This window comes from Bison bison, unplaced genomic scaffold (genome assembly GCF_000754665.1).
Source record: "Bison bison bison isolate TAMUID 2011002044 unplaced genomic scaffold, Bison_UMD1.0 scf7180017864110, whole genome shotgun sequence".
NCBI lineage: Eukaryota > Metazoa > Chordata > Mammalia > Artiodactyla > Bovidae > Bison > Bison bison.
In genome coordinates this window covers 81,678-104,222 of record NW_011494682.1, presented here as the reverse complement: position 1 = coordinate 104,222, position 22,545 = coordinate 81,678, and the positions used below count along the sequence as shown (strand labels likewise).

General features: G+C 34.1%; 1 protein-coding gene across 5 annotated transcripts in view; it reads right to left on the bottom strand.

The window, feature by feature from the left end:
• The window catches only part of ANKRD17 (ankyrin repeat domain 17), a 167,154-nt gene that overhangs the window by 84,350 nt on the left and 60,259 nt on the right, over positions 1 to 22,545 (bottom strand). For 3 of the 5 annotated variants that reach the window (XM_010839078.1, XM_010839075.1, XM_010839079.1), the window contains exons 2-3: positions 6,888 to 7,041; positions 1,856 to 2,012 (exon numbers count right to left, since the gene is read on the bottom strand). In XM_010839078.1, coding sequence (XP_010837380.1) covers positions 1,856 to 2,012; positions 6,888 to 6,999 — 269 coding nt within the window. In that variant the 5' untranslated portion in view covers positions 7,000 to 7,041. Of the gene's footprint in view, positions 1 to 1,855; positions 2,013 to 6,887; positions 7,042 to 18,141; positions 18,470 to 22,545 lie in introns of those variants that run through there. The other 2 variants (XM_010839077.1, XM_010839076.1) reach the window with 2 other exon arrangements.

Below are 22,545 nucleotides of genomic sequence, written 5' to 3'. Positions count from 1 at the left end.
AAATTAATAAAATGAATGAAGAATTAGATGAATGAAGACAGAGTTAAGAGAAACAGCAAATTCACACTCTTGCTAATATTATATAACCTCTCCTTCAGTCTTAAAAATACTATTATACAAAAGACAATTCTCGAATGTTATTTTTTATTCTCTAAATTCATACACAAAAGAATATTCCTATTTCCTCAACTGTTTAAAGGCAATGGCTAAAATGCAGTTGACCCCTGAACAACATGGGGGTGAGGGGTAACCACACTCCACTCAGTTGAAAATCTGCAAATAACAGTCAGCCATCCATATATGTAGTTCCTCTGTATCTATAGTTCCTCTATATCTATGTTTCTATATCTATATATTCAACCAACCACAGACTGTGCAGCAGTACAGTATTTATTATCAAAAAAATCCTGTGCTAGGAGTTCCCTGGTAGTCTATAGGTTAGGATTTGGTAGCCACTGCCGTGGCCCAGGTTTAATTTCTAGTCAGGAAACTGAGATCCCACAAGCTCTGCAGTGCAGCCAAAAAAAGAAAGAAAAAAATAAACCTGTGTATAAATGGACCTGTGCAGTCAGACCTGTGTTGTTCAAGGGTCGACTGTAAACAAAATGGCTTAATGGCTTGTTTTTAATTAAAGGGAAAAAAAGAAGCCTTTGAGGAATCAAGACAGTAACATGTTATTAATGGTTCTTTTCCAGCTGCTTCCCTGGCATTATATTTTTAACTATACTATCCATAATTGTTTTATATACAAGATGACATGATTTTTTTTTTTATTGCACAACATCATTAGAAAAACTTAATAGGCCAAGTCACAAAATATTTACTGAGTTCTTACTAAATGTGAAGTATTATATAAAAGGAACTACAGGACACAGAAAGGTAACATCCTTGGAACATAATCATATCCAAATTATGGAAACTACATCTACAAAATTTTTGAACATTCAAAAACAAATAAAAACCATCCCTTCAAAATGGTCAGAACTATGACATGACTTTCACTTTTCACTTTCATGCATGGTGGGCTGCCGTCTATGGGGTCACACACAGTCGGACACGACTGAATGACTTAGCAATAGCAATGACATAAATGGAGAAGGAAATGGCAACCCACTCCAGTATTCTTGCCTGGAGAACCCTATGGACAGAGGAGCCTGGCAGGCTATAGTCCATGGGGTCGCAAGAGTCGGACGTGACTTAGCGACTAAACCACCACCACTACCATACACATGAAGTGGGCTTCCCTGGTGGCTCAGACCATAAAGAAACTGCCTTCAACGTAGATCAGGGTTCGATCCCTGGGTTGGAAAGATCCCCTGGAGAAGATAATGACAACCCACTCCAGTATTCCTGCCTGGAGAATTTCATGGATAGAAGATCCTGGCGGGCTACAGTTCATGGGATAACAAAGACTGGGACATGACTGAGCAACTTTCACTTTTTTTTTCTCATGCACATGAAGTAGAAAATGGTATGACTAATTAGAAATCACTGACTTCTTTATCAGGAAAACATTAAAAAAAAAAAAAGAAAACAAAATCTAAATCAGCAACAGGTCTTTTATAACATATTAGCTATGAAGTCAGTTTTGTAGTCAGACAGATAGGGGTGTTCTGGCTCTGCTGCCTGTTATTTATTTGATCTTGATTAAGTTACTTCTTTTCAGTTTTTCATAAATAAAATAGAAATAAAAATAAAATCTATACCTAGGTTTTTTTTTAGTATAAACAAGGTATCAAATGTAAAGTGGTTATTTAGTACAGTGTCAGGCACAAAAAATATGCTCAGTAAATGTTAGCTTTTTATTATCTTTAAGAAAATATTTTTATACTGATCACAGTAGAAATATACTTACTTGTCCGACTGCCCTGCATTTGCTGTGCTTTCAGCTCTCATGCGAGTAAGTGCAGCAGCAGCTTCATCCAACGCACAACTAACAGATGACGTCAACCTCCGAAGCACTTCAGGATCTGCAAAGGCTTTACCATCAGCCGTAGATAATTTGCCTATTCCTATTATATTATTTTCACACCAATTTGGATATACCCAAAAGGAGAAACAAAGCAAAATTCAAGTTACTTAACTATTTATGTTAACTTCCAAATGATATAGTGGACAGATATATATTGCCTGGCTAGAATCTTGGGAAAGCACTGTTCTCCAACTGTCTAATAATCTTACTCCTTTTATGTAGTCCATACATGCTCAACTCTGTGACTCTCTGGTTCTAGAAATGGGTCGCTGGTATATGCTGGAACAACTGGGTATCCATAGAGGTTTGCTATACATTAGAAGAAGAACCTATGTTTAAAGGTTGCCAAATTGCCAAGTGCTATTTAGCCACTTTTATCACCACAAGGAGAAAAAGACTACCCAAAATAAGTTAATATAGAGGAGAGCAGAGAAATACAAAGGAGATATTACTGATAAAGTTTTATTTGATTCATTGATTCTAGCAGTGCCAGAAGCTAGCACCAACCCCATACTTTTGGTATATGGCCACTTTAGCTTAAGAACACTTAGTTGGGCTACTACCACTTGTGACCAAAAAATGGACTGAAAAGACACCACAGGCTACATAAAAGATAACCTACCTGTGAGTATCTATTTGCTTCAAATTACAACTACAACTTAATACACATACCCAAAATCATATCTAAAAGCATCATGTCTAAAAAAGACATTTAGAATAGCAAATTTTTTTTTTAAGTTTCAAAAACAGAAATGGTTAGTTACCATGTGCATGAGACATAACTTGTTGCTATTCTAGATATTACTATAAAGCAAGCTGATCTCTCTTAGTTACTATTCTAACTCAGCAGTGCTTAATACAGGCCACCCATCAGTGAAGCCTTTCAAGAATTCAGATGTTGAGCTCTCCTATATCTAAAGATATAATTCAGGTAAAAGTGAGGCCTAGGGATCTACATATTTTAAAAACTCTTAAGGAGATGTTGATGTACAGCCAGGATTTAAGAATCTTTGCTCTAACTTGAAGATAAAATATCTAATGTTATAAGGGATATTAAGGAACCCCACTACATAACACATGGTTCATAAACAAAAAGCATTACTGTCATTTGGCAATTTGTTAGAAATGCAGAATCTCAGAACCCAAAATTACCAACTGATAACCTACAATTTTAAAGAAGACCCCTAAATGATTCAAATATAAGTTTTTAAAGAAACTATTTAACTAAGACACAGACCAAAAAGATCTCCCAAATGATGATAATAAACATATTTGAGCAGATTTCTTTTAATAGTGGAAAGACTCAAAAATATCATATAAGTTTGTGTTTGAAGTTTATAAAAAGTTTACATGCATTTGCTTTCCTTTCTGAAAAATTCAAGATATGAAATATAACATCTATGGAATAAATCTGGCAAGAAGTCTTTCTGATTTTAGATGTAACAAATGTAAGGAGCAATCAAATTAGTGTCTGTTACAATCAAGATGTACAGAGAATAAAAGCAGTCTTGGTTTGATAAGACAGATACCTACTGTATAATTCCTATTACTAATACCAAAAGCCAGCTATAGTCTAAACCTGCTATAGTAGTATTTAGTCAATAAGACATCTGTGGTTAGTTAAATATCCTAACATTATTAAGATCAAGCTTACAGATGCATTCTCACAGGAGAGAATTAGCCCCAACATTTCAGCCAGCCCTCGCTGGCTATTTAACAACCGTTTGTCAATGACAGCAAAAAAACCGTTAAACAAGAGAATACATCTGGATCAGTAGAAAGTAATTTCCGTTTTAAAAAGAAATAACATTGAGAACAAAATATTCTATATTAAATTTTTATGGATTTCTTGTATCTTCATAAGATATCTATTTTATAAAAATAACTAGGAAGTAATCTAAGAAATATATAGCAACCTTTCAAATAAATAATGATTGAAAATTAATCTCACCATTCTGGATTACTGTGATCTTTTTTACTAGTCTTATTCAATTATTAGATATTAATCAGTTGAGATAAAATAAAACATACATGACCAGATTATTTTTTCCAAGTTATGACATTTAATCAACAGAACCATATAACTTCAGAGAAAAGGTGAATTAAAAGATTAGATTTCTTATTTCAAGATTATTTTAAGATAATTATTTCTGCCCTTTTTCTTCTTAGAACTTACTCAGAGGAAAACTAAAATATAACAGGAACTTCATCTTTGATAAAACTAGAAGAAGTTTATAAATCAAAGCTAATATTAATGAATACAAAGTAAAGACGAGATGTAACTGACTTGGCAAAACAAAGTAAGCAGAACCATAGATAATCAAGAGAAATAAGGTGATCGGCCCTGTAGCTATATACAGGTTCCAGGTACAAGGGTAAGGTTTGGGTTGGAAAACAGAGAGACTGGCTGAACTCCTATGAGGAGCATTTAGACATTTAAGACTCCATCCACAAACTGCACAGCAGATGACTGTTCTCTAAATAAACTAAACCAGAAAGACCCTGGGCTAGGACACATCAAGTATAGATGAAGAAAAGATAATACTAAACTGAAAATGAGGATCAGATGAGTATATGCATGATAAACAGTGAGATCCTTGGCCCCCTTTCTACTCTCAGCTCTCAAAACGCTGGCAGCCAGCATTTCTATTTCACTAGACAAAAATGTGTGTGTCACTCAGTCATGTCTGACTCTTGGACTGTAGCCCACCAGACTCCTCCATCCATGGGATTCTCCAGGCAAGAATACAAGAATGGGTTGTCATTCCCTTCTCCAGGGGATCTTCCCGACCCAGGGATCAAACTCAGGTCTCCTGCATTGCAGGCAGATTCTTTACCATCTAAGATACCAGGGAAGCCTAGACAAAAACAGGCAAGAAATTAAACAGCCACAGAGAAAAGACTTAAAGATATTGACATTTGGGGTTTCAAAGAAATGGAGTGGCTTCTGTACAATCATTGGTATACTAGGAATTCTAAAATGTTCCCAAGAATACCCAGCTCTGGTGTACACACTATATATAATCTTTGGGACTGTGAATTTGACAGATTTTTATCCTCATGATTAGCTTCACTGATAGCTCAGCTGGCGAAAAATTCACCTGTAATGCAGGAGACCCCAGTTTGGTTCCTGAATCGGGAAGATCCACTGGAGAAGGGATAGGCTACCCACTCCAGTATTCTTGGATTTCTTTGTGGCTCAGCTGGTAAAGAATCCACCTCCAATGCGGGAGACCTGGGTTCCATCCCTGATTGGGAAGATCCCCTGGAGAAGGGAAAGGCTACCCACTCCGGTATTCTGGCCTGGAGAATTTCATGAACTGTATAGTCCATGGGGTTGCAAAGAGTCAACATGACTGAGCGACTTTCACTTTCACTTTTCCCATGGAATAGCTGACCTGAAGATAACAAGGTTATCTGGGTGGGCCTGACCCTATCAAACATGACCCCAGGAAGAGCAAAGAAATTTCTATAGCTGGTTGGAAAAAGAAGTCAGAGATTCAAAGCACAAGGATTCTACATGCCATGTTGATATGAAGATGAAGGAAATGTGGACAGTCTCAAACAGGTTTGCTATACAAGAGAGCAGTTCCAGTTGACAGTCTGTACAAATATCAAGATTTCAGTCCCACATTTCCAAGGAACTGAATTCCACTACCAACATAAACTTAGAAGTGAATTTTCTTCTATAGCCTACAGATGAGAACTCAGCTTAGCTGATATCTTGATTGTTAGCTACTGTAAAGAAAACGGGAAAAAATGGGAATAAATACAAAGATGAGAAAAACAAAGCAACTATTAGCATTCTATAAAAAGGAATTCTATCTCCAAAGATAGCTCCTTTCAGCTGAAATATACCTTCATGTAGCATCTTTAAACCTGGTTTTGCCTCTTCGGACAAGAGAAAACAAACAGCTCTCTTATATTCAATTCAAGTCTCTTCATCTTCAGGAGAATCATTCCCTGTTACTCTTATGACATATTTTTAAATAATTTCACAATTTTCATTTCCCTCACTTTACAAGGTTTTAAAAACAGTGTATGACGCAAAAAGTGGAAGGAATTATACACAGTCAATTCTTATTATTCATGGTAATTATGTTCTGTAAAATCACTGGGAACACTCAATTAATGAATACTCCTCCAAAAGGAAATACAGGGCTAGGTGCCTGAAAGACTCTGGCCTGAGCATCTGCATTAACCAGTCAATAATAAGCTCGTTTCATGTGTGTTTTTAATATATTATACTTGATTCTTTAACACTGAACTCACAGGCAACAGCACTGTAACTTGAGCTGAAAAGGCTTACCTAATACACCTATTTTCTCCACAAGGCACATCACAACCTGCTCACATTTAGAACACTAGAGAGCACTTCAGCATTATACTTGGGAGCCATTTTAAACAGTGAAATTACCAACAAAAGGCACAAAAATGTGGAAAATGTAACCCAAAGTAGATTGTGGAAAGGACACTTGATTATGAGAGCTAACACAAGAAGGCACAGAGCATCATCTCAGCAGAAAACATGCACAAAGAATAAATCAAAAGTTTCACTGTTCTATGCATTTCTATAAAAGACAGAAAGTGCTGTGAGTATTAATATGGGGATATAAATACATTTTATATAGTGGATGAATGTGCAAAAATAGAATTCAAGATGAATATAAACTGACCGTATATGAAGTTTCTGTTTATAAGGTTTACAGTAACCTGTCAATTGGATTCTGGCAATGAAAACGTGCTTTCATGAAATGTTCCATGTAATTCTCCAGAAAGTAATCCTTAACTTTTATCAATAGCCTTATACTAAATATCTAAGATCATACATTTATAATAACTAGAATTTTTAAGAGTCATATGAACTTTGGAAAATTAGGTAGGCTTATTATATATGTAGAGTTTGCAGACTTACCTGCAGCTTCTAGTAAAGCTTCCAGTCTAGCTTGTGTTTCTGGATCTACTGTCCTGAGGTCTGCACCATCAGCAGTACCTGACAAAAGTAACTTGGAAGCCGTTTCCAGCATTGGATTTTCCAAATCATCTTGATCCAAAATGAAAGACTCCACCTAGAAAACAAATACCAAAAATGGAAGGAAGGGAGAAATGAAAGGAGAAAAGGGAAGTGGGAAGAGAAACAAACAGAAGAAAAAGGAAGAAGAGAGAAAAATATTTTAACGTCAGTATCAATGATAAATACAAGGCAATCCTAAATAATTTCAATGGAATATATAAGCCCACAGTTCAAAGTAGAAAATTAAATTTGTAGAATATTTTAAGAAAGTATTATTCATATCATATGTAATCTATTTGTTTTCCTTACTGAAATCATAGGTGTTCGTCTATTTTCATGGGGGAAGGGTAGCGCATGAGGGAGGTTATGATGTTAATACTTAGTTAGACATGTTTGACTGCAGTAGAAGACTTAAATCAGCTATTCTCAAATCTTTTGTTCTCAGGACACCCTTATACACCTATAAAGTACTGTACTGCTCCCAAAGACTTCCCTTAGGGGTTATATTTACTAATATTTACCAAATTCAAAATCAAACTACAATATCAAAGTGTTAGTTGCTTCAGTCATGTCCAACTTTGTGACCCCATGGACTGTATAGCCTGCCAGGCTACTCTGTCCATGGGATTCTCCAGGCAAGAATACTGGAGTGGGTTGCCATTTCCTTCTCCAGCAATATCAAAAATCACATCATTAATATCACTACTGGTTTCATTACAAAAGTTTTTAAGTACTGCAAAGCTGTGAAGCTCAGGCAAATAAAACTTCCGAAATTCTAATTTGTGCCTGTAAGCTTAATTTTATCACTAATAACAAGTACTGACTGTTTTCCTTAAAGTGATAGGCTCACTTCGATCATTTTTGAGAACATCTGACAAATGTCTTAAGTTTGATAGACACAGTGTGTCTGTCAGCGGTACTGCTTTATGTGTACGTCCCATTTTATCACATAATAACATTAATAGGGTATGTAGTCACATATGGAGATTTCAAAAAATCAGTATTTACTGCTTTATCAAGATTATTCTTCAGGTGAAAGTGGCTTTTTAATTTTATAACTCTGAGTATATGGTAATGATAAATACAATGATACTAGTATAATTTGAGGCCATGGCCTTAAGAGGCCAGCAATTTTACCTACTATTGCTTTTGTATCATCAGTGCAAATAAATCAACCCAGTAAAAAGGCAAGTAACATATTAGTATAGTGATGAAAACAATTTTGACCTTTTGAACACTCTAATTGATTTCTGAGAACTTGAGAGGGCTGCAGATCATACAATGAGAACCACTGATACAGTAACATATACCAGACTCAATGAAAAGAAATGTAAAGAATTAGAAATAGCAGCTCTTAAGACTTTTAAGGGAAAAGTTTTATTTTGACATCCCTTGTCATAGTGCAACTTAAGAATATGTAGAAAGATGTTTTTTTTTTTATTTTGCTGATAAAAAGGTGATAGTTATTATATAAAATATCACTAACATATTTGGGTAAAATTTATTTCACAAGTTTAAAGTACTTTTAACATTGTAATAACTAAAATGAAATAAATTCTTAACCAATATAACATCAGAAACTCTGTATCATTCCATCTTTGAAAGTCACCTGTTTAGCAATCAGACATAAATCCTATTTTTAATCTATACATATTTAATACTGAATGTTAAATTTGGGGGAGATAATGTTTCTTTCAAAATTTCCCTTAAGCCAATACAGTTTAATATGAAATAATATTTCATATTTCTAATATTTCAAATATAAATACACAGAGAATAGTCTGAAAATAATCTCTAAATCTTTGAAAACTTTCCAAAACTTTGCTGTATATTAACTTTAAAAATCTATAACAATTGCTATGATGGGTAGGAGATTAAAATAAACTTCTTAAATAAACTTTAAATTATTTATAAAGGAAGCAGTGAAAGCTTAAGTGTTATATATTAGAAAGTGGACTTTTCACCATGGTTTGGTCATAGAAATATGTGATTCAAAATTTAAGCATGGTAAAAACTATGTCTTTTTATCTTTAACCATGGTTCAGAATATGAGTGTTTCTAGAGAAAACACTGCATCCCAATGATATTTTCTCTGTTAAAGTATCTACAGGTTCTCAATACAATAGAAGACAAAAAAAAAAAAAAGGAGTAAATAACCATGAAAAAAATGTACGTAGGTAAAATGAACAGATGAAAAATTAAATATTTCAAATTAATGTTTTAGAAAACAAAATGTATCAAAAAGCAGTGAAAGTGTGTTAGTCACTCAGTTGTGTCTGACTCAGCGACGCCATGAACTGTAGCCTGCCAGGCTCCTCTGTCCATGGAATTCTCTAGGCAAGAATACTGAAGTGGGTAGCCATTCCCTCTTCCAGGGGATCTTTGTGACCCAGGGATCAAACCTGGGTCCCCTGCATTGCAGGCAGATTCTTTACCATCTGAGCCAAAGAGCAGTGCAGACTGCCAAACCAAAAGTACAGAGAAAAGGTACTAAAACTGTTCAAAGGAGACAATGCATGCAAAAAAAAAAAATATAAAGGGATTTTGACCAAAATAACTAATTGGTATAAGACAAAAGGAAAAGGAATACAGTACTGGTAGACAAACATAAACTTTCTACATGCTAGAATATAGGATTTACTATAGGAAAAGTCAGAAAGTTACAAATTAGATCATAGAAGGTATTAAATCTCAATCAAAAGCAATTTCCTGATAATAAGGTCCCCTTATGCCACACCTCATCTTAACTAAGTTTGGTGAAAATTTACTAAGAAAAATACACCTCAATCTTTTCATGAGGCATACTAAATACAGAAATATGTTTTATTAAATCAATTCCATGACAGTTCTTTTTTTGGCTATGCAACTTGAAGGATCTTAATTCCCCGGCCTAGGAATTCAATCTTCGCACTCAGCAGTGAGAGCCAGGAGTACTAACCACTGGATCCCAAGAAAATTTCCATCCATAAAAGTTCTTACAGGGATTTCCCTGGTGGTCCAGTGGTTAAAAATCCCACCTTCCAACACAGGGGATTCAATCCCTCGTTGGGGAACTAAGATCCTACATACTTAAGAAGGGGGAGTACCTAAGCCCTAGCCACCAGAACTACCGGGTCCATACGCCGCAACTAGAGAAAAGCCCATGTGCCAAAATGAAGAGCCCACATGCTGCAACTAAGACCCCACACAGCCAAATAGCTAAATCAATGTTTTTGAAAGCTCTTACACTGATTTTTAAATTTTAAAGCCCACTATTTTTTGTTGTTGTTGTTGTACAGTCTCTAAGTTATGTGTGACTCTTTTGTGACCCATGGACTTGTAGTCCTTCAGGCTTCTCTGTCCATGGGATTTTCCCAGGCAAGAATACTGGAGAGGGTTCCCATTTGAGACTCCAAGGGATCTTCCCAACCCAGGGATCCAGCCTTGACTCTTGCTTGGCAGGCGGATTCTTAACCACTGACCCACCTGGTAAACCCCTACTATTTTTACTATGTGAAGAACCTGATATTTTAAAAAACAGTAGATTCAAATGCCTATGAAATGCTCTATAAATTTTAAAAGGCATACGATAAAGAAAACAGGAGTGGATGTCTATTATATCCTGCCCTACCTCCCAATTTATGAAAAAGAAACTAATTTCAAGGATACCATCAGGATCTAAAGACCTAGGTACCATTACTGCTTCATTTGCTACCTATGAGAGCTAAGCAAGTTATCTCATCCATCTCTAAACACTTTTTCTGCATAATTTTGTTATAAATTTTGACTAAGATATATACATATATTTTGTCTATCTAAACTCCACAGAAATAGGGAATTTGTTTGCAGCGCTGGTATGGAGCCACTAGAATGATGCCTATCTCATTGTGAGGACTCAAATCATTCTTTAATAAATAAGAGATGGTTTGAGGCTCCTTTCTTTTCAGATTCTAAAAGGTTGTAGTGTATTTGGGGAAGGGAGAGGTAGTTATATAAAGGTATATTTTCTAGACACAGAAAAGTCAAGTATTAGGTAGCAGGTACGACAAAATGCTATATTCATTGATATATTAAATACACTTTTATTACCAATTTTGAGTAAGAGATACTGCTGTTTACTACTATCACATGTGTAAAATTAGGCCTTGTATCTAGGAACTTACTTCTTTAATGTGAGAATGAAACAATAACAATAATACAGAGCAGAAGTGCATAAAGTAAAAAGAGAGAGAAAGAGAAAAAAAGCGTCATAGGAGTTCTGAAGAGGAAGTAGAAGACAGCTCCTTCCTTTAACACCAATTCTCTTCCTACCTGAAAAGATTGTTGAACAACATTATAGAACATGTAGATATAAGGAGATGTAGTCACAAAAATACAAAAATAAGTAACTCTATTCAAATGTCAACTAAGTTATGGGCATACACCACCTTAACATGTCCTTAGCTAAGGAAACTCAGATTAAAAACCAAAATACAATCAGGCTAGATTCAAACCTAACTCATTTTTATCATATTATTTCTATAGAAAAAATTCATTTTCAGTCACAGCTAAGTTCTGGAACATTAAAAATGGTTTGAATAATAAATTCACATAAATATTCTGAAACTCCTTAGATGAAATGTATAAATAACTTTCATGAAGAGGGGAGAGACAGAAGGAAATGAATGTCCTTATTAAATTCATTCTTCCCTAAAGAAAATAATCTGTAAAAGTTATGGATATTCAAAGCATGACAATTTAAATTATATCTAAACTACTTTGGATGTGTGGTTTTGTCTAGCTGGATATTTTATAAAATGGTGTATGTGCATCAAATTCTTATCTAATGCAAAGAACAAAACGCACAAGTCTTAGAAATCACCATCAAAATGCAATAGTCTTAGAAATCGCCAGGTTCAGTTTATTGCTACAGATGAGGAAACAGAAGCACAGGATCTGTATTTAAACAGCAAGTTTCTAAACATCTAACAAAAAGAGATCAGTTATACAATTAACAAGTTCCAATATTCTTTCTACCAGTAAAAGAGGCTGTTGTTTCACTTTGCTCTAGAAAAGCTAACTTTAAATTCCGTATTTAAGGGATAAAGCTGCCATCACCTGAACCCAATGTTCAATTAAAAGAAGTGAGACAACTAAACATTATATGCCCCTGATTTTTGCAACATAAAATATACAGTACCTCCTATGAAGTACTGTTGCCTCCTTGAATTAACTTCTAGTTTATAAAAATTATTAAGGCAAGTATCTGGAACAAATTAAATTGGGGCTTCTCAATCTTGGCATCACTGACATTATGAGCCAGATAATTCTTTGTTGTTGGGAGCTGTCCTACACGCTTCAGGATGTTTAGCAGCATCCCTGGCCTCTACCCACTAGGTGCCAATAGCAATCCTATCACAGGTTGCAACACCAAAAGTATCTCCAGACAGTGCCAAATCTCCCCTTGGAGGAAATAACAAAAACCAAAAATTCTAGGGATGGGAAGTTGAGAACCACTGAGTTAAACAGAAGCAAACAAAAACAACTAAAATATAGAATATGTTGTAAAAGAGAGAGAAAGACAGTAAAAGGGAAGAACTGTTCTAAATTAGAGACATTCCAGAGACATACCAGCAAAATAATATAGACCTTATTTGAAATTTTCAAGGCAAATGAAGAAATCTGAATATGAGTTGGTATAGTATAGTATAAAGGAATCACTCTGGTTAGGTAAGAAACTGCTTTTATCTTTTAGAGATGCATGTTGGGAGTATACACAAATACTGTCAGGAATTTGCCATAAAGTATTTCAGGAAAACGAAAGTTGAGTAGCAAATTCTTGATAATGCTAAATCTCTGAAAAGGAGATTTACAGAGGTTTTATTTCACTAGTCTTTATACTTTCGTGTACATTAAATCCTTTTAGTTTTTAAAGTTTCAGGGTGATGTTTTACTACAGATGTTGCTTGTGTTTAAAAAAAATTACTTAAAAGTAATACTATCCAATTAGCAAAGTATTTTTTTACTTTCTTCTCAAAATAAACTGAACACAAATGCTTAACAATAAAAGCCAAAGTCTTTTTAACAATGGTCAGAGGTGAATGAATTTGTTAATGCTATTAATGGAAGTCCTAGTCCTTGAATACTCAAAACACAAAGTCACGTGAAAACATGGAAATAAAGGGTCATCTGGACCAACTGTGAACATTAGCATAACATTTCAAACTAACTCCTCTTCAGAACAAATATATTATCACTGCTATATTAGAGAAAAGCAGTCCATTTTATAGTGTAATAAACTAGTATTCACGCCAAAGAACACAGTGAAAGTGAAAGTGTTAGTCCCTCAGTGGTGCCTGACTCTTTGTGATCCCATGGACTGTATAGCCCACCAGGCCGCTCTGTCCATGAAATTCTCCAGGCAAGAATATTGGAGTGGGTTGCCATTCCCTTCTCCAGGCGAACTTCCCAACCCAGGAATCGATTCCAGGTCTCCAGCATTGTAGGCAGATTCTTTACCATCTGAGTCACCAGGGAAGCCAAAGAATAAGAATATAGTATATTCTGATTAACTAGGTATCATATTTACAAATTCCATTCAATTTAACAAATATTCACTGCCAATTACATACTATGCGCAAAGTAGTAGGACAGCCAAGGGAGAATGGTAATACAAAATGATTTTTTAACAATCAATGCCTCCCACAAATATTATATAAAAAAGGCAACTCTAAAGGCAACTTTATGTACAAATAGCTAACTGCATCAAACAAGATTGGAAAGTAGTACTAAACAGATGCTAATACAGAGACTGTAAAGACGAAGGAAAAAATATTTCCAAGTGAAAATAGTAAAAAAGAATAATGCTTAAAAAAGATGGAGCCTTTCAGTATTATGCGGAGAAGTCCACAGTTTATATGGTAGCTTCTGAAGGGTTTAAGCATTAAAACAGTGTTTTAGAAAGAGGCCATGTGAAAGATGGTTTTAAACATACAGGACAACAGACATAAAGAAACTAATTAGGAATTATCAATCATTTGATCATATCAAATGAAAGATTATGCAAAGTGGGGATAAGAAAAAGAGTCAGTCTTAAAGAGTAAACATAATTTAAAAAATGAGAATGCTATCAACTACAGAATTTGGATATCTTGAACTTTAACACTCCCATCCTCCTATGCCATCACTATCTCAATTTATTACTGTTTTTGCTGTTCTGAAAACTACCCTCCACTTATCATTGAATGTCAAGCTGGTAACCTGAATTTCAAGATAATAATAATATCAAAAGGTCACACATAAACAGGTGAATATAAAAAAAAAGACTAATTTGAAATTTTGTAACACTGAGTAATTCTTAATAGTTTACACTATATCTTTGAAACAAGCCCAGAGAAACATAGTACGTGTTCTTCTTAGTTCTTTGAATATAGATTTATTATACATAAAATAAGAAATATATAGTCATCATAATTATTCTCTTCCATACATGATCCTGAAGCCTAATAAAAATTTCTTTGCTCTGTATTTTTTATGGTCTTAAATAGGGTAAAATCCAGCTAAAATAGTACAATTCTTAATAAAGACTAAACTATTCCAAAATTAGTATATTTGGGATACACTTTTCCAGTAGTAGTAGAGTCACTGAACACTGATTTACATATACATTAAAATAAAATAAGAAAATAAATAAGAGCCCACTTAAAAGTCCCTGGAAAAAGAATATCAACAAAGAGCCTGACATTATGGTACTGGTATCTTAAGATTAAAATAAATAAAACTGAAGAAAATTTGACTAAAATAAATTTAGCTTTCAAAAGTCTATTCATTGATTTATGATTGATTAATATCTACATTCTTTCATTCATACTTATCTATCCTTCTAATAAATTTCAGTCAAGACCTGGGAATATGCTAAGAATCAGTGGTATAAAGAAACACAAAGCCCAATAGTACAACATGATTTCTTTTCTTATGCTTCAAAGTACTTATCTGCCTCCAATAGCTCACTATGAAATTACAACAGTTTAGTGTGAAAATTTGGAAACTATAAACTTTATAAAGTGGACAAATTATTAATGGTTAAAATAAGTAAAAATTCTATGGAATCCTCATATCTAGAGTTTGTAAGTAGATTTCTTGCTAACAGAATTAAAGATACATATTATTTCAAGGATTTCCTTAAATCCAATACCAACAGTACAAAATAATTTAGTTATAAATTTAGCCTACTTCTGGTATATATCATTATTCATCAATTATCATAAAAAGAGCCTCAAAATAAAACAATTTCTTGTAAAATGGCATTAAAATGTACATGCAAATATACACACACATACAGATTACACACACACACACACACACACACACACAGATTACACACACACCCAGCCTAGAGTCATAACCTGGTAAAATTTACTTCTCAAATACAAAACTAAATGCTAGAAGACGATCTGAAAAGAAGTGAAGCACAATTAACTTTTAAAAAATTCTAAACTGTAGAACAAAATAATTTTTAGACATGCAAGTACTTTTAAAATTTAAAAACCACAAACAGTTCTGAATTTAGAGAATTTATGCCTTCAACAACTAAAATGAATCCAAGAAAAGGACAGCCAAGAAATCATAAGACCAAGCAGTTAAAAAAGAAATTAGTAGAATATAATTTATTGTTAACATTTCAGATACTTTTTAATAAAAAAGGAAGCACCTAGTTACAAATACTGTTTAAATTCAATCAAATGCCTTCTGAAGAACAGGAAGAAAACATTTTTCAAACTGGGAGGGAAACAATTTTAAAAACTCAAATTCAGTTAAACACAAGGGGGACAGGTTGTGGGATAATAAGAAAATGCATCTTTGTCATTAATTGTCGATGTTAGGAAAAAAACAAAAACCCAAAGACTTAACTATTTAATATAAAAGAGAGTGGAAAATCTTATAGATTAGGATTTAAATAAGAAAAAAGGAAAAAACTCAACTACATGGTACTACAAGAGAAAAAAATCTAAAATATTTTGTCATAAAAGTTGAAAACAGAGGTGTAAAAAAGCAATCTTAATCAAAGGTGCCATTATTAACATGAATAAAGGAAGAATTCAAGGCAAAACATATTACATAGAAAAAAAAATCTATAATAATAATAGATACAATATACTGGGAGTGTGTGACAGCTCAACTTCTACGTACTCTGACAATGCAACACAGAAACATATAAAGTAAAAATATTAGAAACTTAAGCAACTTGAAAATTCACACAACTTAGTGGGAAACTTTCCAAATACCTATCAGAAAATGAGGAAATCAAGTAGACAATACAGGTATGGGCACTTCAAAAATAGAATTAACAAACTATACTTATATTTCATAGTGAAACAGAACTTAGTATATCATATGAACAAAGAACATTGTCTTTGAAAGCAAATAAAAACCTGATTATATCTTAAGCAAAGGAAAATCTCAACAGGTTTTTTTTAAAAATAACACAGGCTACATCCGAGGTCCATAAAGCTAAAGGAAACTAAAAATTATCAATAAAAGGATAACACTACACTTGAGAATTTTAAAAGAAAAGAAAATAACCTACTAATGAACTCTTAGAATATAGAGAAAGTGAAAACTAACATTGTGAGCATATCATTTGAAATGGAATTGGTCCCAGCAATTCTTAAAGAAAAATTTAAAGCCTTAAATATATTCAGTATAACACAAAAAAGGTTTAAACACATAAAAAGTTTCAAAAATAAAATACAAATAAAAATATATCAATATAACTTACAGTGATAAACATAGAAATGAAGAAATTCAGAGATACAAAAGTAATAAATAAAACCAAACACTACTTCTTGGGTAAGTCTGACAAGAGAAACAGCCTTTAACAAGTCTGATTATGGAAAACCAGAGAATAAAAAATACAAGGAATCATTAAAATTAGAGAACTAAGCACAACTGATACATCAGTAAATGGGAAAGTCTAAAAAAAAATGGATGATTTTCTAAGAAAAGAAATCATCAAAATTACCTCAAGGAAAGGTAGAAATGTAATAGAATATATCCACAGAAGAAACCTTAACAATAGTTATACATCTACCTTTCAGAAGGAACATAACATTATTATATTATTTACAAAGTTAATTTGGCAGTTGTATAAAAAGTACAGTGCACAACACATACATGAAAGGGGATCGAGAAAACATGAGACACAGTCATATGTGATCTTCCCCTACCTGGAATGCTTTTGCCAATGCTTTCACCATTCTTCAGGTCTTAGTTTATATTTTACCTTCTCAGATGATAATATCAGAGGTACTCTCCTCATTTCTCTACCACACCATTCTCTTTATTTCCTCCACAGTACTACCATAGTCTAAAATTATCTTGTTCTTGAGTACTTGCTTATTATCTCTCTTCTCCATTTAAAAAAGAGAGGAACCAATCAGACTTACTCAGCGCTATCACCAGTTTGTGGCAAAGTTCCTGGCACAATGCAATACAATATTACAAGCATCCAAACACTTGCTGAATAAATACTAAAAATGACAAACACCATTACCAATATTAGGCAAATATATTAATGTAATATACTACATTAAACTGCTAGGTGAAAAGAATATGTATCATCTTAACAAAAACACATGATAAAACATATTATCTATTACCACAGAAATACTTTTAAGCCAAGAAGGTTACTTTTGTTTCTGACAAGGTATTCTATCAGAAATCTAAGGCATATATAAATGTAGAAGTTTAAAAATTAGAAGCATTCCATTTAAATCAGAAAAGATGTCCAAATCAGAACTAGTAGGGAACAGGTCTGGAAACCTAAGCAATGCAATAAGACCAGAAAACAAAACAAAAAATAGAGAAGTATAAATACTGAAAAGGGAAACAACAAAATGCCATCATTTGCAGAAAACATAATCATCCTTCTAGAAATTTCAAGAGAATCAATCAACAATTAAGTAAATGGTAAGATCAACATACAAAAATCAGCAGATTTCCTATATACTAGCAATAACCAATTGAAAAATAAAGTGCAAAATGGAAGAAAAGATGTAATTCACGGTAACAACAAAAACTACGAAATACCCAGGAATAAACCTAACAAGAAAAATGTAAGACCTACATGAAAAAAAAAAAAACCGATAAAATTTACTAAAGGACATAAAAGAACACCTGAAGAAATGGAGAGGCATACCATGTTCCTGGATGGGAAGATTCAATAGTGTAAAGATGTCAATTCTCCCCAAATTAATCTGTAAATTCAATGCACTTCCAATCAAAATCCCAAAGGGATTTTTAATGGAACTTGACATGTTGATTCTAAAGTTCATCTGGAAGAGAAAATACACAGAAATTGCCAAAATTTTTTTGAAAAAGACAATGGGGAGGGGTGCCCTACCAGATGTCAAATATAAAATGATAATCATCAAAACAATGGAGTATTAAATCCAGAACAAACATATTTTGGACTTTTAAATTATGATACAGATGATACTTCAAGTCAGTGGGAAAAAAAGACATTGTTCAATAAATTATTTTGGGAGAATGGTTACAAAACTGAAAAAATTAGTTAGGTCTCAGCCATAAAACATATATTTTAAAAATTCCAGATGAATTAAAATCTACTAGAAACATAAATAAAACTGAAGACATAGTAGAAGAAAACATAAAAGGCTAAATTACTATAAGAAGGCTTTTCAGGAAAGACACAAAACCTAGAAGCTAGGAAGGAAAAGACTGATAGATTTCGACAGTATAAAAATGAAAAATCCAAAGATTCCATAAAGTAAGACAATTGACAGGTTAGCAGAAAATGTCATAAAATATGATGGTTATATTATAAACAGAATTTTAATGAAATCCTAAAATTTCAGTAAGAAAAAGGCAAACCCCACAATAGGCAAAATGATATGAGTAGGCAATTTATACAAGACATAACAAATGACCAACAAATATGCTCAACCTCACTGGCAATCAGGCAAATACAAATTAAAATGAGGTATTATTTTTTATCCATTGACAGATATTGTCTGTTTTGGGGAATAATATGGTAGACTCTATAATCAACATTTAAAATGCAATTTTCATTCTAGGAATTTAGACTGCAGAAATACTTGTATATGTCAGCAAAAAAAAAATGTACAAGTATGTTTATTATAGAACTGATAACAGAAAAAATTATGTAATCCATATACCCATCAACAGAATAATAGTTTTGGGTTATGAAGCAATGAACAACCATCTGAAGAATAAAGCAGATCTACATATAAAGACTTATACCATAACTATTTAAATGTACTTACTCTATTCTTTCTGTCCCTTTAATTTTCATCTCTTTAGACTTATTTATCTTTATGAAACTTAACATTGCAGTGACATTTTCCAACTTGTTTATTATCTTATTTGAATATAAATTCACTTAGGCAAGGACCATACTTTGTTCCTTGCTTTGCAAACAGAACAGGGCCTTAAAAACATTAAGCTTAAACTCAAACATATTTCCTGAATGAATACACAAACACTGATGTCGAAAAGTATCAATATTACATTTCATTAGGTGAAAAATTTAAGTCTCAGAAAAGCAGGCATTGTATATGTCTGCTTAAGTTGATTAAAAACAAAATATATGTATATTCAAGAAAACAAAAATTTCAAAATATATAACTCAAGTGGTGATCAAGGAGTGAAATCATCAAGAGAATTTTACTTATCTGTACTCTTCTATACTGCTTACCTTATAAAAATACCAATAAAAGGACAACATAGTTTTCTACTGTGTAATCCTAGCAAATAATTTAATAATTTAGATCTTCAAAGAAAATTTAATACTTTAAATTCTAGATCCTCAAAAATATCAAGAATAACTTATTTCCATATTTCTAACAAAAATTACAAAAGAAGTATCAAAACAATTTGTATTATTTTGAGGTATATAGGATTAACTTGCTAGTATATGTAATTCAGTCTGAAATGCACATGCAACAGAAATACTTTTTAAGTAAACAGAAAAAAAAAGTCTTGGCATCGGGCTTCCTGGTGCCTCAAATGGTAAAGAATCAGCCTGCAATGTGGGAGACCTGGGTTTGATCCCTGGGTTGGGAATATCACCTGGAGGAGGGCATGACAACCCACTCCAGTAGTCTTGCCTGGAGAATTCCATGGACAGAGGAGCCTGGCAGGCTACACATTTCATGAGGTCACAGAGAGAGGACTGAGCAACTAAGCACAGCACAGCCTGACATCAATATTAAGTCACTGTAAGATTCAGTTACAGCAACAGCTTGTTTTCCCAAGAGAAGTAAAATCAAGAGAACACTGTATTTCCCTCCATTCTTTTTCTTCCTATAGCCAATTAAATTTCTTTGAAAATCAGGTTTATCAAAGTATAAGTTAGAATAAAGTTCACCCATTTTTAGTTGTATAAATCTATTGGAGGGAAGATTGCACGTGAAGGGTTAGTCGCTCAGTTGTGTCAGACTCTGTGACATCATGGACTGTAACTGGCCAGACTTTTCTGTCCATGGAATTCTCCAGGCAAGAATACTGGAGTGGGTAGCCAGTCCCTTCTCCAGGGGATCTTCCTGACCCAGGGATCGAATCTGCATCTCCTGCATTGCAGGCAGATTCTTTACCATCTTGAGCCACCAGGGAAGTCCCATACAAATCTATGGATATTGGCAAATATATAGTTATATAATTTTCACCACAATCAAGATAGACAGTATTTCTTATACGCAAACATTTCTCCTGCTCCTTTATAGGCAATCTCTTATCACCACCCTAGTAATCATGCTTTCTGTTACTTTCATTTTTCTCTTTTCCAGAAGGAAATGGAATTATTCAAAGTTTTGAGTGCAGCCTCTTTTACAAATGCACAATGCCTTTAAAATTCATCTACTCTACAGCACGCATCGCATCAGTAGTTCATTCCCTTTTATTTCTGAATACCTTTCCATCATATGGATATATCTCTTTGCTTAGCTATTCAGTAATTAATGAATATTTGAGTACTAGGCTTTATGTGGGCATGTTTTCATTTCCTATGGATAAACACACGAGAAAAAGAATGTGTTTTTAAATTTTTAAGAAAACAGCAGACTTTTATAAATGACAATACCATTTTGCATTCCCACCTGCAATGTATGAGAGTTCTGGATGCTTTGGATTCTCACTAGCATTTGATATTGTCAGTTTTTTATTTCTTTAATTCCTCCACTCTAGATATTAATGTAGGGCTTCCCAGGTGGCATTCGTGGTAAAGAACCTGCCTGCCAACGCAGGAGACATAAGAGATGCAGGTTCAATCCCTGGGTTGGAAAGATCCCCTGGAGACTCGCATGACAATCCACTCCAGCATTCTGAGTCTATGCTCTAGAGCCCTAGAGATGCAACTACCGAGCCCATGTGCCACAACTACTGAAGCACTCATGCCCTAGAGCTAGCACTCCGCAACAAGAGACGCTAGCGCACTGCAACTAGAGATAGCTTCCACTCACAATTAGAAAAAGCCTGCATGCAGCAATGAAGATCCAGTGCAGCCAAGAAAATAAATAAATCAATATGGGTCTGGAAGATCCCCAGGAGTAAGGAATGGCAACCCACTCCAGTATTCTTCCTCGGAAAATTTAAGGACAGAGGAGCCTGGCAGGCTACAGTCCATGGGGCTCCGAAGAGTCAGATACCACTGAGCAACTGAGCACACAATGAAAAAGATATACAAGAATTTGAAGAGTTTGATATCAAAGATCTTAACAACTCTTACTTCCTGTGAGCCCATCCAAGAGAAAGTAGCTATAGCACATTCTAAAAATTAGCCTTTCTTTCCCCAACACATCTTTTTCTATTTGTGGCTCCAACTGCCTCAAATTATGGCAATAAAGGTGGGTGGAAAGAGACAAGGAAAGTGGGAGGGAAAAGAAAGGGGAAAAAAAATCCAGCAGGACAAAGAAATAGGATATCAGGCACCTTCCAGCATGAAGTCATCTATTTTTCTGAAGAAAACATTTTCTCAATTTTCCATTACCTTATATAAAATACAAGGTTGAATCATTAATTCAACCTCTTCCAATCCCCTTCGTAACATTATGTAGGACTTCCCTGGTGGTCCAATGGTTAAGAATCTGCCTGCAAATGATGGTGACAAGGGTTCAACCCTGGGTCCAGGAAGATCCCACATGCTGCAGGGCAACTAAGTCCCTTGCGCCACAAGGGGCTAGAGCCCACATGCTGCAACTACTGAAGCCTGTGCGCCCTAGAGCCTGTGCTCAACAAGAGAAGCCGCCACAGTTAGAAGCCCATGTGCTACTCTCCACACTTAAAGAAGGCCCACAAACAGCAATCAAGACTCAACGTGGCCAAAATTAAAAATGAAGATAAAGGTTTTAAAAAAGTTAAATGTAGAGGTATACCCTAGAAATTTACAATTACAGTTCCCTCTCTGCTGCCATTTACTAAGATTTTCAAATGGCTAGTTTCTTCTGATCACTCAGGTTTCACTTAAATTTGTCATTCCTTAGAGTATGATTTTGCGGAGAAGGCAATGGCACCCCACTCCAGTACTCTTGCCTGGAAAATCCCATGGACGGAGGAGCCTGGTGGG